This window comes from Thermobia domestica, chromosome 9, assembly GCF_964235325.1.
Source record: "Thermobia domestica chromosome 9, izTheDome1.hap1.1, whole genome shotgun sequence".
Taxonomy (NCBI): Eukaryota; Metazoa; Arthropoda; class Insecta; order Zygentoma; family Lepismatidae; genus Thermobia; species Thermobia domestica.
Genome location: NC_137462.1, coordinates 65,229,614 through 65,246,357, shown reverse-complemented (window position 1 = coordinate 65,246,357; position 16,744 = coordinate 65,229,614). Strand labels below are relative to the sequence as shown.

General features: G+C 35.3%; 1 protein-coding gene across 1 annotated transcript in view; it reads right to left on the bottom strand.

Annotated features, from left to right (window-relative positions):
- The window catches only part of Ssrp (structure specific recognition protein), a 55,703-nt gene that overhangs the window by 8,536 nt on the left and 30,423 nt on the right, over nucleotides 1–16,744 (bottom strand). The window contains exons 7-12 of the mRNA XM_081771231.1: nucleotides 13,450–13,553; nucleotides 10,213–10,341; nucleotides 7,663–7,821; nucleotides 7,132–7,264; nucleotides 6,175–6,359; nucleotides 2,161–2,284 (exon numbers count right to left, since the gene is read on the bottom strand). Of these exons, the coding sequence (XP_081627357.1) occupies nucleotides 2,161–2,284; nucleotides 6,175–6,359; nucleotides 7,132–7,264; nucleotides 7,663–7,821; nucleotides 10,213–10,341; nucleotides 13,450–13,553 (834 nt within the window). The remainder of the gene's footprint in view (nucleotides 1–2,160; nucleotides 2,285–6,174; nucleotides 6,360–7,131; nucleotides 7,265–7,662; nucleotides 7,822–10,212; nucleotides 10,342–13,449; nucleotides 13,554–16,744) is intronic.

The following is a 16,744-nucleotide window of genomic DNA, read 5'->3' as shown; positions in this document are numbered from 1 at the left end:
TAAAATTGTACTACCCTCAGTATCTCTCTAGGAAGAATTTTTTCAAGGAGTCTAATGTAACTAGGCGATGTGCTACCGAGGAAGATACCAGCGGGAATAGAAATTATTTATCATAACTCCAACTTCAAACGGATGCTGAGGTTAGTTCAGAATTGCAAACAGTTTAATTGATGAAAGAAGCTTGTTCATGGTATATTATATAGGCTGTAGCTTTTGTATATTGTACAGATTGGTGATTTGGAATTTAGAATCTTTTTCATCATCGAGGCTATGTGAGACGTGGACCTTCAGTTAACGTGGAATCCCAACATCAACTCCCACCGGGAATCAAACCCACGCCTCCGGCGCCGAAAAACACAATCACGCTTAATATTAGAAAAGAAAACCATACAAGCTATAGTCTTGCATATAAGTCCATAATGTATTTACACGAAATATACTTCGTAATTTATTTTTACTGAAGAGGAAAAATCTCTGAAGTTATAATACGAGAAAAGAGAATAAACTGAAATAAACAATGCTAATTCGGCAACATATGATATAAACATTGTTAAGTATAATATGACTCAAACTTGCAACAACTGCAGAAAGGATATGAACACAATTGCATTTAAAAACGAAATTTAAAAAAAAAAAATGCTTTTAAGGTAAATATGTTGAATGTTATAAAAAATGAAAAACTACGACGTAGCGATATTAACACAAAAAGACAAAGAATATTACAACATAGAAAGACTCAGTCCCTTAATGTGAACTAGTGCTCGTTAGGACAACGTAATTCTTCCAATATTTATATCTTCAATATCTATCGATATATCATATGAGACTTTTGAATTAAGCAATTCCCTTTATAAAATAAACAAATACGAAGAGTGAGTAACCTGGACGCTACCGATTTGTCTTTAAGTTATTATCATCAAATATAAAATGTAGGAAATTTGAATTTCCAGTTTCCGTTGGGTATCTTCACTTTCTTTTTTTCTATTTTCTTCTCTTCTTGCGTATCTTATTTTATCTATTAAGGCATTTACATTACAGCATTTGTGGATTTATACCGACTGTTGTATGAAGTCCAGTATAATAAGGTAGGTCATTGTATACTTCTTTATTTAATAAGCAGATAGTTAATAAAATCTGAAGGTAGTTGGACTATACAACATCAAAACAGAAAACGAACAATGTTGGAACAACAGAATCCCGAAACGAGAATAGAAAATGAATTATTTACCAGAAAATAGTGAAAACATAATCTATACTAAGAAATACACTACGTAAAAGGCCTTTCGTTAAAATGCATAATCAGATAAGGTAGCTTTCCTATCTGATTACGCATTTTAGTGAAAGATTTCATACTGTCATTTTATTTATTTTTTTTATTTTTAATGTTATGATTAAGTTCTAACATTTTTTCTGGTAATTTATTATATTATGGTTTTACTCATTTTTATATTTTTGCGATATGAACAAAATCCGCTATCCTATTAGCATTGTCTGAAGTGGTTTACAAACGATGTCTTAAATCTTATAATGTCTTAATCTAGTATAACTACGGGCATATTTTCTAAACAAATCAATGTAATACATTAAGCTTAGGAAAAGCGTTACACTTACGTCAATTTACTGTCACAAAGTTAGTGATGTATTTATTCCATATATGTGATAACATTCGTTAATAGGGATGGTCTCTAATAAAGCCCTTGGACGAAAAAAAAAAAAATCCTTGTTCAACGAGAAACAAAACCAATTTACTATCAGATTCCGTTATTATAACGTCACGTATCGGGTCTCGTAAATTCCGAAACCGGGAAGTTTACGCAGAGCAAGGCTTGAACTGAAACTACCAAAGCGGCAAAAGTCGCGATAAGATCGGATTATCCTTGACTATCCATATACAAAACTGAATTGGCATTGCTGTTCTTGTTTTTCTTTTCTAAGAATAAAAGAAAAGAAAGAAAAATATATATGCATACATACATACATACATACCTCAGCAATACAGAAGTACAACAAATGTATTGTCTCGTCTGTCTTCTGCTTTCTAATTATGAGTTTACGATCTATTTTGCTTTTGAAATTATAAAAATAAAATAATAAAGCTTTTATTAGAGAGGATTGATTCCTATAACAATATAAAGGAAATGACGAGAGAGTAGGACTTACCACAGTCTTAGTTTTCTTTGGTTTCCTTTCCTTTTCTTTTTTCTTCTTTTTCTTTTTCTCTTCATCTCCAGATCCTCCGCCTGATTCTGATTCAGAATCTGTAGGAGTTGGATTACTATCGTATCTGCAATTGAAAAAATTGTAAGGTATTATAGCAGTAGTAGCCATGTACCTTATTTGCCGGCGCATAAGACAAACTTCCTTCTCTGGAAACGCGATTTTAAAATATGAGGAGTGTCATACACACTTATAGCCACTCAAATTCAGTTAAGTTCCCCTAATTCTGTGCCGTTTGATGTTTTTCTTGCTTTCATACAGAGATAAAGGGTTTGTCAAATAAGTATCAGGATTGAAGTCATAAGAAATATATTAACGGTACATGTATAGTGAGTTAATACGTTTCAAAATATGAGTCTCCTGCATCAATATCGCTGCCAGCGCTTTTTCCAGTTTTCAGACGCACCCTGGAAGTCAGCAACCAAAAGACTGTTAAGGCACTTCGTCGAAGCGTCTGAATTGCATCAATCATTCAAAACGTTGTCCATTTAGACATTTTTTTTTTTTTTTTTTGGCGCAAGTAAAAAAATTGTAGGGTGATTGGGGCAGCGTTACGATTTTATGTTTGGCCTGTACTTCCCTCACAATTAGCAAGTGTGACTTTCGCATTGCTCTAATGGAGCATCCAGTAATTTCCTTTCGGACGCGGCGGACTCTACACTTCAAACGTTCGAGTACTTCTGCGTAAAATTTACCGAGCACTGTTTGTCCCACAGGCACAAACTCCTTGTGGACCATATCTTTCCCATCAAAGAACTCAACTATGGATTTGACTCTTGATTTGGGCTGCGGTGGCTCAGTGGTAGAGCGTTTATCTCTGATGCTTAGGGTCCCTGATTCGATCCCAGATGTAAAGTAAACTTTGTGATGGACAAACACCGTGTGCGTGAGTTTTCTCGGGGTTCTCCCGTTTCCTCCCACTTTATTCATTCCACCATTCCATTAATTTCTAATCATCACCGTCTCCTTTAGCCTACATGGCATAACTGTGGGACGTAAAACTGGATGATTTCATTTCATTTCATTTTTGACTCTTAATTCGCTCATGCAGGACATTTTTGGTCGAGAGACAATTGTGTGAGACTCAGCACTTTACCTTTTAGTCTTCTAGTCGTACGTGAATATCCACGTTTCTCCCTGCTTATTACTCTGTCCAGAAGATTTGGATTGATCTCCACACGTTCCAACACTTCGCGATACATCGTCACACGGCATTGTTTCTGCTTGTCTAAACAAAACCTTTGGTACAAGACTTCGCGCACACTTTTCGCATTTGGAAATCACTAGCTACTGAATAGAATGCACAGTGAATTTCGTTAATGGTAACTTTTCTGGTATTACATAAACGCTTAACCGACGATCAGAGTTCAAAAAGTGTCGAATTTTGGTAACATGTTCATCGGTTCGAGTTGATGTTGGACGTCCAAGCGTGTTCATTTCTGATCTCTTCCCTGCCATCTTTGAATGTTTTGTTCCACTTAGTTCGTTCTTGCAAGCCTCAAGGCTCATATCGAAAGTCTTCTTATTCAATTTAACGCAAAATTTAACGGACACAGCTGTCTGGTGATTCTCTGCATTTTCACTTTCGGCGCAAGTACTAAACACATTTTCACTTTGTGCGAAACCTATACACTCAACGATTCGGAGACAACTGACAGTATACTCCTAGGTTGCGTCGAATGTCCCGCCACCCACTGAGACCGCCCACCACCCTTTCCTATTGCCTGGTAAAATCAATACCGATACTTATTGGACAAACCATGTTCAACATTGTTCCAACTACGTTCAGTTCGATGACTTAATAAATTCAATTTGGATGCGATCGCCCTATTTATCGTCTTAGTCCTTATGCATTTGTGTGATTCTACATTTAGTTTTGTTAACTCCACACTGTTTCCTTCCGCAAGATATCACATTACGTTTAAGAAAGAAAGAAACCAGTCTTTATAATACGCAGTGAAAAGACAAAAAGTGAATAAAATTGTGGTCCATCTTATACACTAATACAGTAAATAGGGTATTTATAAAGATAACCAAGAAAGTTCTGTTGTTTTCTCACCCACTACCTTCGAACATCAATATGTCACCTAAGACGTACTTGGATGATCAAAAATAGTTCCCATCAGCATCGACGACCTTCTGCCAATGTTCTAGAAGGCCATGGATTCCATCGCGGTAGAACTTGCTGCGCCGTGAAGCGAAGAAAGTATCAAGTGCTTTTGGCCTTCTACTAGGAATTTGAAATGGCATCCTCTAAGGCGATCGTCCAAGGAATGCAAGAGGTGATAATCGGACGGTGCAATGTCTGGGTAGTATGGCGGATGCAATAGTATTTCCCATCCAAGGTGCAGAAGGTGTCCCGTGTCATCCTAGCCATGTGGGGTTTACCGTTGTCCTGTAACAGGAGGATCCTTTTGCAATTCAGAAGTGCTGGCTCCAGAGTTTTGAGTTTTTCTTGAACACGGCTGAACTGCTGACAGTACACAGTTGCATTGATGCTCTGTCCATCTGGTAGCAGTTCCCGATGCACGATGCCGCGAGCAGTCCACCAAACACACACAGGAGGACCTTCTTCTAGTGCAGTGCTGGCTACTGTTCGCTTCAATTGCTGCCTGAAAATCATCATTTTGTACATGTGTTGGTCTTCCGGTACGTGGTGCGTCTGCGAGTGTTTCGTCACCGTCCTTAAACTTGTTAAACCACCGCTGCACTGTCCATGTAGTCGCAACACCCTCACCAAAGGTCTGGCATATCTTCCGCCCCGCTGTAGCGGCGTTTGACTCCAGTTTGAACTCGTACAGCATACATGCCGTTATGACGCTCCTGGAGGTCCCATATTCACTCCGACCTTACGCAAGTTCATGGTGTAACTGATCTGCCACAACCAGGTAGTATGCTGGATATACCCATACCAACAATTGACCTTCGTCTTATCTCTAGTCGGATTCAACTCACGATGTGAGGGCCAATTGAACACAGACCTCCACAACAAGCCACAGAACTTTCTTGGTTACCTCTATATAATCTCGAAAAGTAGACTAATCGGCAGAAGTTCGAAATAAGTGGTTATTTATTCAAGATTTCGTTTGAAATTTTTTAAAAGGCCTATACGGCAACAATAGGGTTAGAAGAAACAAACTGAAACCTAATCTATCTTTCTTTAAAATTTGCGTGAAATTACTTTTAATAATATATTTGATACATAACGTAACATGCATTTTTAAAAATGTTGCAAGGATTGTTATGCTTCTTAAAAGCAAAACAACGAATTTATAGGATTCTTTTTTTGACATACTATTTTCATATTTTTTTTAAGTCCTAAAGAAATAAGATTGAATATAGCCAATTTTTTTACTAGAAAATTGTGAATACAGTATTACATAACACTAAAGAAAATAAAATATAAGATTTTTCGTAACTAAAAGTTTCATGAAATAGAATGGGAACGAAGTAGAAATAAATATAGATAAAAAAGAACAGATAAGTAGTTATTAAGCACAGTTAGGCGTCATATTCGGATAGAGCTACTTTATAGTATTGTCACGATAAAACTGGAAAGAATTTAATAGGGATCGATAAAACTAATGGGGTAGGCTGGTATTGAATACAAAAGAAACAAGGGTAATTAATAAAAAGAGAAACTGATTAACAGGAAAGGAATATAATAAAAATAATATCAATTAATAAATTATGAATAATAAAAAGAAAATAATAAGAATAATGAGAGAAACAAAATGAAATGAGTGCAGCACGGTGGCGTATTATTACAGATCAGATTGTGATGAACACTTGCTCGCATGGGAAATGAATACGCGAGTTGCATGGTTGCAGTTGGGAAGAATGAGATGGGGAGGCCTTTGTGAGCATAGAAAAGACTGTGATTATGAACATTTGGATTCCTTAAGTCATAAGTGAGATATTTAGACGTCAAAAAATGAACGAAACAAAAATACTTACTCTTCTGCCACATCGCTCTGCTCTTCATTCGGTTTGAAGTCTTCGTCGGTGGATTCATCATCTGATTCTCCAGCATCCTCGTCTTCTTCTCGTTCTTTGGCCTCTGCCTTTACTCGCTCCAAGTAAGCATCTGGTTCATCTTCGGCATCAGAATCACCAAAGTCATCGTTGTAGCTTGGTTTATCCTGTCGAGAAAAGAAATTGTATTATTTGTAATGATTAATCAAAATAAAAAGAAAAAAAAATATAGTTTTCAATATCCCGTGGATTTACTTCTCAAGCTAGGTGGATATAAATGGACATGAATATGGTGGCAGAAATGCGAACTCTTCGAGAACACCCTTTGTAGGTTTGGATAGCATAGGTACGTTTTGCAGTGGCAAGTAATTTTGTTGTATAAAGAAAGATGAAAGTTCGTTGTTAGGTAAATATGATTACCTGCTTTGTAAAGAAGCCCCGCAAGAGTAGTAAAAAGAATTATTATATAACTAATATAAAGTGCAAATAACTGTCAGCAGGACAACAATAAATAGCTATTGTAATACGAAAGAAGGTTTATGAAGACGTAATGAATGAACTGTACAAGATGACAGTGTCTAACATATTGATGGAGTATCGCGCTTGTTTTAAATTTTGTAAGCTACTAAATCTGAACTCTTCAACGCATCAACCCAATGTTGTCTACAATAAATAAACTAGACAGAAAGCTACAAATAGAAATCGCTACTGCAAAACAACAATGTTCAAGTATATTTCATTGCTATTCGTTTCCAAATGACTCCTTAGAATAGATTAATTTCAAACTTATTGAACAAAAAAGAAAAATCCACGAAAAACTAGAATTGGAAGTCATTACATAAAGTTCAACAGAAAATCACACACGCTCCTTGAAGCATAATCAAGTTGCTTCATGTGTTTATAAGTTCTCTAAAATCACAGGAATTGCTTCAAACTTACCGCTTTTCCTCTGTTCTTTACTCGCAGCTTTTTAGCTGTGATGAAATCAAATAGTTTTGCATATTCTTCTTTTTCAATACTGCTGAATGTGTGAACCACTCCTGATTTGGTCTCTACTTCAAAGTCAAACGACCTAAAATAATTAAAAGATTAATTTCTATTACTGTGGAAATAAAAAGATTTAATTTCTATTACTGTGGAAATGAAAAGATTAATTTCTATTACTGTGGAAATAACTGTCTAAAATTGAACTAGAACATTTTTTTCGGATCCCAAGCATTTTAATCGAATTATTTCTACTTTCTTTATTCATTGAAGTACAAAATAAGACTGATTATAATGCCACTGTCTGAAAATGATGAAGTCAAATAACAAATCATTGTTATAATGACTACTTAAACTATCGGAAACATTTATTACATATAGTAAAAAAAATCACTAATTTTAAGTTCTCAAATCGTGAAGATCACTAGATATTTTTGAATGCGTTCAACTATTCTTTGATCTTTCTTTAATCTTACTTCGACTTACCTCGTACTTCCTCCACTTCGTGCAAAATTAACACTAGATATTTCTTCAAACCTAAGGTGAACAGGTGGTTTATGCACATAAATAAAACCTCTTTCTAGTGGATACATGTAACCTGCAGCAGCCTTATACGAACAACCCACAGCCGGAGTCCCTGTATGTCTAGAAGAGAGAAATAACAATAATATTACTTATCTAAATAAAAAAGCATAATATGCTCACTTAACAATCTACTGAGCAGCGGATATTGTTTTGCAATTAATAGGAGAGATTTATCGGTCAGAGCCCAACATTGAAATACTAATTACTTTATACAACAACAATGTTTAGAAAACAAGCAATACTAAAGTGAAAAAAATAAATTTTAAACATTAAATTTAAAAGCAAAAATACATAGTTAATAACTTTTTCATAATGAGGTTTTTGGGATAAGTCAATATGACCCACTCGGCACATAACGATAGCGATATGGCCAGCCCATAGTCCAGCTACCTTTTCGTATGTACTTATTTGACTTGAGACAAGGTTAATCCCTAAGCCATATATGGACGTAGGTAAGTCGGAAGAATAAATCTCGCCCCCACCGGGATAGAAACTAGGCCGTCCAATTAGTAAATATACACTTTACTGACCACGTTACTGCGTTTGTTCTTACAATGAAAACGAAAATATGTGATTACAAAACAGGAAACCTCAATTTCAGGTTATTCCTTTAAAAATATAACTAAAGGCTGAGGAAAGCATTAGGAAGTAAATAGTTGAGGAAATTATTAGGAAATAAGTAATCAAAAGAAACGAATAATGAATTAATGAGAAATATACAAGGCGAAACTTGTTTGTGCTTCCCAGCCTCGATCGCTAATCCTTCGACTATTGCAAGACATACCATGCATACATTTCTCATAGGCAAAACCTTACTTTCTCATAGACATAAATGTACACACACACACACACATTCGGGATGTGTGTGTAGACAAGAGAGGATATACGGATACAAATGTAGTTACTGAAAAAGCGTTTAAAGCTTCTATGAGACAAGTAGTTATTCACAAAACTTAAACATTTATGCCATACTGGGGAAATATTCTTTGAAATAAACAGAATTCTAATAGTTTGACTTTTATTGATTTCTTCTTCCAGTACATTTGAATGTTTCTTGGTTTTCATAATTAATTTAATTAATATACAAAGTATAACTGTTACTTAAAATTATATATATATATATATATATATATATATATAACAAAGTTTAATTTTAATCAAGGATGGAATATTTAGATAAATTTGAAGAATAAATCTATACAATCAAACCAATAACATCTCCAAGCTGCAGAGAAAAGAGAATACTTTGTCATTATGAATAACTAGAAAACCAAAATGGTATAGGACTCAATAGTTGTATAATACAGTGGTAAAACAAAACTGAAAATGACAATACCAATAAACTCAAAGATACTAACTTTTGTTCCTCCAAATTGTAATAGATAGTTTAAAAAATATATTAAATGTCGAATTTTCGCTGACAGCGTTATCAAAATTTATGTAAGGAACGGTATTTGGTATACGGAAGGAGAATGTATTTTAATTGAAAGCTTACACTCATAAATAATATCTAGCTACTCCATAGAAAATACACCTTAAATCTTTTTCTTTCTTTTCAGTGGTTGGTGACGATGGTAAAAATGTTAAAAATGTTATTTCAACTTTTGTTCAAAGCACTCATATCCAAATTAAATTTTGATCACCTCGTTATGAGAGAGAAAGAGAGGGGGAGAAAAAAAAGTCTTGTATTCTTGTTTTTCTATGTAGCATGAACATTTTTAAAAATCAACATGACTTTACCGATCTTGTGTTTTGGGTCTTACAGATGTTTTGAAAGACTCGATGTTGCAGCATAGTTATATTTGGCATCTCAAATATGTTGTTTCAGTTTTTTTCTTTTCTTTTCTTTTCTTTTTTTTTTTTTTTTTTTTTGTGTGTGTGTGTGTGTTTGTTTGTTGCTTATATAAGTGTTTTAACACGCATGTAAGATTTCATAGATATCTGCCGACTCAAGTGGACTGATAAATAACTTGTTTAGGTTTTTTCAATGCTCTTTGAGGGGAACTAATGACATACTAAGATGATATTTTCTGAATACTTTTGGTAATTTGTTTGAAACAGAATGAAAGAAAATGTATCATTTTTTGACATTAGTATTTGTTTCAATACTGTTTATTTTGAACGACACAAAAGTTGATTTCAGTTGTTCTATCGTTATTATTGGAACAAGAATTAAGGACTATAAGATGAGTCTACCATTAAGCACCTTGTATCTTCCGTGCGTGCAGTCCACAGCTGGGAATGTTTGTCTCAGATACAAACTCGTCTAGTCGTTCGGATACCACTCTAAGTAATCGGTCTCGTTTCGTATAGCTACGCGTTGAAAAGGCACATTAAACTGAAACCAATCAATCAACGAATTTTGCATTAGAATTGAATCATATCTACAATGGAAACAGCATATAAAACGAACTACAGATAAATCTTTGGTTCTAATTAAATATAACTTACCCGACAAACCCACCAGGCACAGTAATCTTCCTATTAACCAATGCTTTCATAACTTTACTCAAAACTTCATACGTTGGACCATTCAATTCTTTTGTTAACTTTCCTTCGTACTTTTCTTGCAGCTCTTCCCTTAAAAAAAATCCAAGATTAAATAATAACAATAATCGAAAGAAGAAACAAGAAAATTAACTGTAATCATAGAGGTAGACGAATTAATACAAATAAACTTTAATAACTATGAATACTATTACAAAAGGAACGATTTATTCGCTTTTAGAGTATGAAAGTATCATAATAAGTTCTGAGTTAGCTTATCTCATTTTAGTACATTATTATGAACTATTTCTACCACAAAACATACTATCATTATTAGTCATCTTGTAATAAATAGTAACATATTTCTTTCATTCATTATCATTATCATAGGTGTTCTGCCATTATTGGCAGGTCCCTTGGCGCAGCTGAGAAGCTTCCATGCTCCACGGTTTTCCGCTAATCTCTTCGTCTTCACGTATGATCTTCCTGTTTTTATATCGTCCATTAATTGTAGCTTCCTTCGCTGTCTCCCTCTCTTTCCTGTCACCATACCCTCTAGCACGTCCCTCATGATACAGTTTCTTCTCAGGCAATGTCCCGACCAGTTTCTCTTTCTCTTCTCAATAATACCTAAGAGTGTTCATTTCTTCCCCACCATTTCTAACACCCTCTAATTCGTCTTCCGCTTGACCCAACTAATTCTTTCCATTCTTCTTCACACCCACATTTCGACGGCTTTCAGTTGGTTTTCATCACTTTTACGTAATGTCCGTGTTTTCTGCCCCATACAGTACAACACTCCACACGAAGCATCTTATGTCTTTCTCTCAGCTATTTATTCAAGCTCCCACAAAACAGCCTTTTCCTCTTCCTAAAGGCGTCTTTCATTATTACTATCCTTGCTTTTATTTAACATTCGCACTTCTTCATGTCATTACTAAGAATACTATCCAGATATCGGGAACTATTCACTTGTTCTATTTTCTCCCCTCCCACTTTTATATTTGACACAGACCGCTTCGTTCCAGTCACCATGGCTTTTGTCTTTCTAATCTTTATTTTCATCCCATATTCTTCAAAGCCCTTCCTCATGTAACATCCTATTGATTTTCTTCTCAGATTTTGCAACAAGCGCCATATCGTCTGCAAATTTTATACATCTAATCTTTCTACCTCCTACCGAAATGCCGTCTTCATCATGTAAGCTCTTTTCACGTTTGTTCATTGATTATGTGATTTTTTTCTGTAGTATTTACAGTCTCAGGTTTCTATATGTGAGAATTCGCAATTTTTATCTCTGTCGCAGTGTGTATTCTTTTCTAATCACATTCTCATCCGTGCTGAAGAACACATATCCGTCCAAACTATAAAAAATTAATAGTTTGCAAATTGAACAGAGAGTACAACTCCAGAAGTTTTGATCGAAGACATTCCAGTACAACTTTGATAAGATGCATGAAGTACATAATCGTGTTATTCTCACATCTTTCAGTATTGGTGTAAACAGAAAATATGAAGAAAAAAAATACTGCTATTATCGAAAATTAAATTTTCCTAATTATTTTCTTAAGTTCTTGCACTATCATAGAGATTTACGTGTGTGTATCTATGGTACAACTTTACTGAATATTTATAATCGCTGTGAAGTTAGAATATATCCCTGAGCACTTTATACAAAACATTTATACGCAGATCAACCGATATCAAGACAACTATTTCCATCACCCTCCATGCCTCTCACATGTTCCGAACAATCATGGAAATCCAGGTGTTTATTAAATGACCCACCACACCTTGAAAAAAGCTGGATTACAGAACGCCACCAGCAATAATCCCGACTCCTCTGAGCTTTAAAGAGGGCTAATTTTGTGTGCGCGGTTACTTAGAGCAAGCGTATCTAAATGGCCAGTGTGTTAGGTGTGTTGCGAGAAACTGTGTCCAAGATGATGGCCAACAGAACTCATGACGAAACGACATCGGTTAAGAGTAACAGTTAACGGAAGAGAAACCTCAGTGCCAGGAATTTACAAGCACTGAAAACGAAGGACCGTAGAGCGAACGAACAAAAGTGACTTGTGCAACTCAATTAGCATCTGGAATAGCCTCTTGTAACAATCACATTCCGACGCGAGTTGCACAACCTGAACATCCGCATTGAAGTTGCAGATTTTACAATCCTGATCACTGGCAAAGCCGCGCGATGATGATGATGCCGAGAACTTACGAAGTGAATCGCTGATGACTGCAAACGCGTAATATGGTCCTCTTTGATCATATTTCAAACAATAGGCTGTATTTATGTATGGCACACAGCCAAAGAAGCCTATGCTCCGAACTGTCTCCTCCTTACCATGAAGCACAGCGGCTATTCTATGATGCTGTGGATCCTAGTTTTCTGGTATTCCACGGGTCTTTTGATTACACTCATTGAACTTTACTGCCAGTAGTTATAGTAAGTAACCACTTACATCCTATGATCCAGATATTATTTCCAGTCAATAACGCAATTTTCCAAAATGGCAAATTGCCAATTCACTGGTAGAGCTATTGAGCGTAGTAATTTCATGAACATCGGAATGAACTACATCTCTCCTGGTCCTCCCAATTCTATTTCTCCACATTATTAAACAGTTGCTGTCAGTTTTGTATCCTTGCCTATCCTTGATGCCCCTAGTCCTACCTTCGATGCTCATTAAATATAGAAATGTTTTGTTAGTCTTTAGTTACAATGACAGTCAACCATAATTATGTCTATTTTTGCAGTTCTATTTGTGTGTTCAAATACTGTACAATAATCGGTGGAGGAGGCTAACGTGAGTATGAAATTATATCTTTTGCGCAAGATCACAACTGAGAATATATTTAAATTAGGAGCTCATCCCTAGTCTTGAATGTTACTTAATATAGAACAACACTAGAAATCTATGTGCTGAGCACATGGTACTCACCTGATGATTTCCTTACAGTTTACCTACTAATGGATGCTATAGGATACATATTTATAGATTAAAAATAAGCATTGATCTTATTGATGATCACTCTACAGCTTCCTGCCCTTCAAACATTACGCATAACAGATATGTGGTGACTTGATCGGCCTATATCCAACACTTTGTTTTTTTCTTTCTTTCTTTTCTGACGCATGACTCAGAATCAGCGTGAACTACAACTTGCTGCAAAATATACGAATTACAAACTTACTCTGTCATTGGCAGCTCAATAGAAGTCTCCTCCTCTTGTCCAAACAAAAATACTAAGTAATGATATCTGGTCTGGCCTTGCTTTATAGGTGGATCTAAACTCACCTTAAAAGAAAGAGGTTGCATATAAATATTAACTATTTCTTAAAATAAAGCATATTAAACGATAATACATTCTACAGTCGACTACAAAATATATCACGATAATGTCAATAAACTTCATCTGAATATTTAATTCATTTCAGGGCCAGAAAGTAAGAATAGTATGAATTTTCTTGAGATGACTATTAGGTGCAATAAAAAATTCACTACGAAATGGTACAGAAAACTAAATTTGCTACTATTTCATTTATTGCAAATCGACTCATGCTAACAAATACAAAGTTTACAGTCTGTTGCGAACTCGATAAAATTAATATACCTATGACTAAGCGAGATATTAAGATAAGGATTAAGGAACACATTAGGAATGTAAAAGACGAGACGCAAAAGTATCTGGATTATCAAAACAACCAGCGTAACAACACAGAATCAAGGATATACGAACATGTTATGCACAAATCTACTACGTTACCTGAAGGAAACTTTCATGAATCGTATTTCATTGGATTTGAGGTTGAGTTTAGGTTGAAGGAAAACTAGAGAAACAATGGGATTGTAAAATAAACGATTTCATTAATAGTAAGTAATCAGAGCAAAGATTTGTAAACAAATAAGAATTTTACAAGAACTTTACATAAAAGACTAGGTAATTCTATTTATTAGTTAATTTAATTTAATATATAATATTCACAAGTAAGAATTATTCCAAAGCAATCAGTGATATGAAAAACGCCACATCTAAAATTCCAAGAACTGGGTGTCCACTTAAACTGCCTGTCTAACATCAGACCTGAGAATGATGACTTTTGGTGCGCATAAATATGAATCTCAGCTAGTTTTAAGCGAAACTGTGTAAATAGCATGATGACGTGTTATATTTTATTATATTATATTTAGTGTAACCATCCATCACGTATACATACACAAGTGAGGTGTTTTTCAAATGTAAATTGAAACGAAGTGAATGGTTTACTAGTTCTGAATACAGAGAACCATTTTTGCATTCAGGACACCAACCGGAATTCACACGAAAAATTGCCGATTGATAGAAGTGTACATCGAAGCTGTCTTAGAACAAAATAAGGGCAATGATACAATAAGGTAAGCGGTTAGAGTATACGCCTTTGGCGTGAGACCCGGGTTCGATTTCCGGCGGGAGCTCATGTGGTTCGAATTGCACGTTAATCAGTAGGTTCCAGAGATGGTCATCCTCCCTCATTTTGCCCTCATGAGGGCCACCCTCACCTCACCCTCATTTTAGTAGTTGAGGGTGAGGGCGATAAAGTAATTGAGGGTGAGTGTGAGGGCGGGAGTGTGAGAGAGGGTGAGTGTGAGGGCGTCAATGGAGGGTAAGTGTGAGGGCGTCAATGGAGGGTGAGTGTGAGGGAGGGTGATGGTGTCAGTTGAGGGTGAGTGTGAGGGAGGGTGATGGTGTCAGTTGAGGGTGAGTGTGAGGGAGGGTGAGGGTGTCAGTTGAGGGTGAGTGTAAGGGCGTTAAATGAGGGTGAGGGTAAGGGTTCATAAAATTAATTATCTTGCAATTCTTCATTTCTGGAAAATATGTTAGAAAATGTAATGTAGTTTTTATCTTAGAATTAATCGTCGTTCACAGAAAATCGTCATATAAATATTCCATCAGTTTCATATGCTTTTCATGCGCGAAGACATAATGTTTCTCATAACTTTAGTACTTTTCTATATTTATATATTTTCACTTTATAGAAATAATAATTACGAAATATATAAAAATATCTACTGCAAGTTTTTGGCTATCGAAAATTTCAAAGTTTAACGAAAGTAATCCATTAAAAATACGGTAAAACCTGTCAACTTGGCCACCTGCTTATCTTGGCCTGGTTCGTCTTGAACCTGCATTTTCCCATAAGACATTCGTTATTTATTACTCTGTAAGTTGGCCACCTGTCTATCTTGGAAGTTGGCCACTTTGAAGCAATATTACCCTATGATGATAATGATAAATTTCCCTGCGTATCTTAGCCACGCTATACATTGTTTCTTAACTCTTTCGTATTCCAATATGAGAGGCAGATGTTCTGTATTTGTGAGTGGTGATAAAGGGGTGTTGAAGGAAGATGTGAATAAGAAAAAGCACGTACAGGTATTTAGGAAATGGTTGTCTGTCTGTTTTGGTAAAACCATTAGCTATATCGACTCCTTTGAACAGTGGGAAGCTTTAGTAATTCCGGAAAATTCTCAAGGTTAAAGCTAACCATCTCAATTGTCAACTATTGGCACCTGACGGCTTGTCGAAATGTAGCGGAGGCTTTGAGATATGAATTAATTTAAGATTTTCTGAAAAAGCCTTTTGCTCTGAGGGGAACACTTGTAGCTCATTAACAAGAGGTAGTTAACTACAAAATTAGAATGTGCATATGTGCCAAAAAGAATAAAAGAAACACCTCGAGAATGAACCATTATAAATAAATTTATTAACTGATTTCCTATTTTTCGAAAGGTATCTACAGAAAATATTTGTCACTGTTTAAACAGTTCAGATGAAAGTTTCTTACTCTACAGACAGCAAACGAGCGAATCCGATTTCGGTGTGTGTGTGTTCAGTGGAAGGGGATGTGTTGAATCCATGAATTCATAATAGACTCAAAACGTAGAAAGTTGAATGAATTGTGTGTATTAAACATACTGTAGTATTTTTTCTAATAATGTATATTGTTATGATTATTCTATATACATTATTTAAAAGTAGCTGAAGTGTCATTGATTATTAAAATTTTATAATCAAGTAATACTAGAAATCCTATTCTTAAAATGCACCAATCACACATATTTTCTGTAAGTTTGCCACCTGTCTAAGTTGGTCACTTTTCAATGGAACCGATGGTGGCCAACATAGACAGGTTTCACTGTACTAGAAGTTCTCAGGAAATAAAGTTTTTTTTTCTTCATATATTCGTTCAGAAGACAAACTAATAAATATTCATTCATTCTGAAATTGTAACTAAGAAAAAGCTTTATTTCTTCTAAGTAAGAGAAAAATATATATAAGAAAAGTACAAAGCTGCAAGCCGCAATAAATAACTTTATATTTAATTATCAAATAAAAAGATATTTCCTGCTTTTGGCTATATACGTCCAGAGATGGTCATCCTCCCTCATTTTGCCCTCATGAGGGCCGCCCTCACCCTCATTTTAGTAGTTGAGGGTGAGGGCGATAA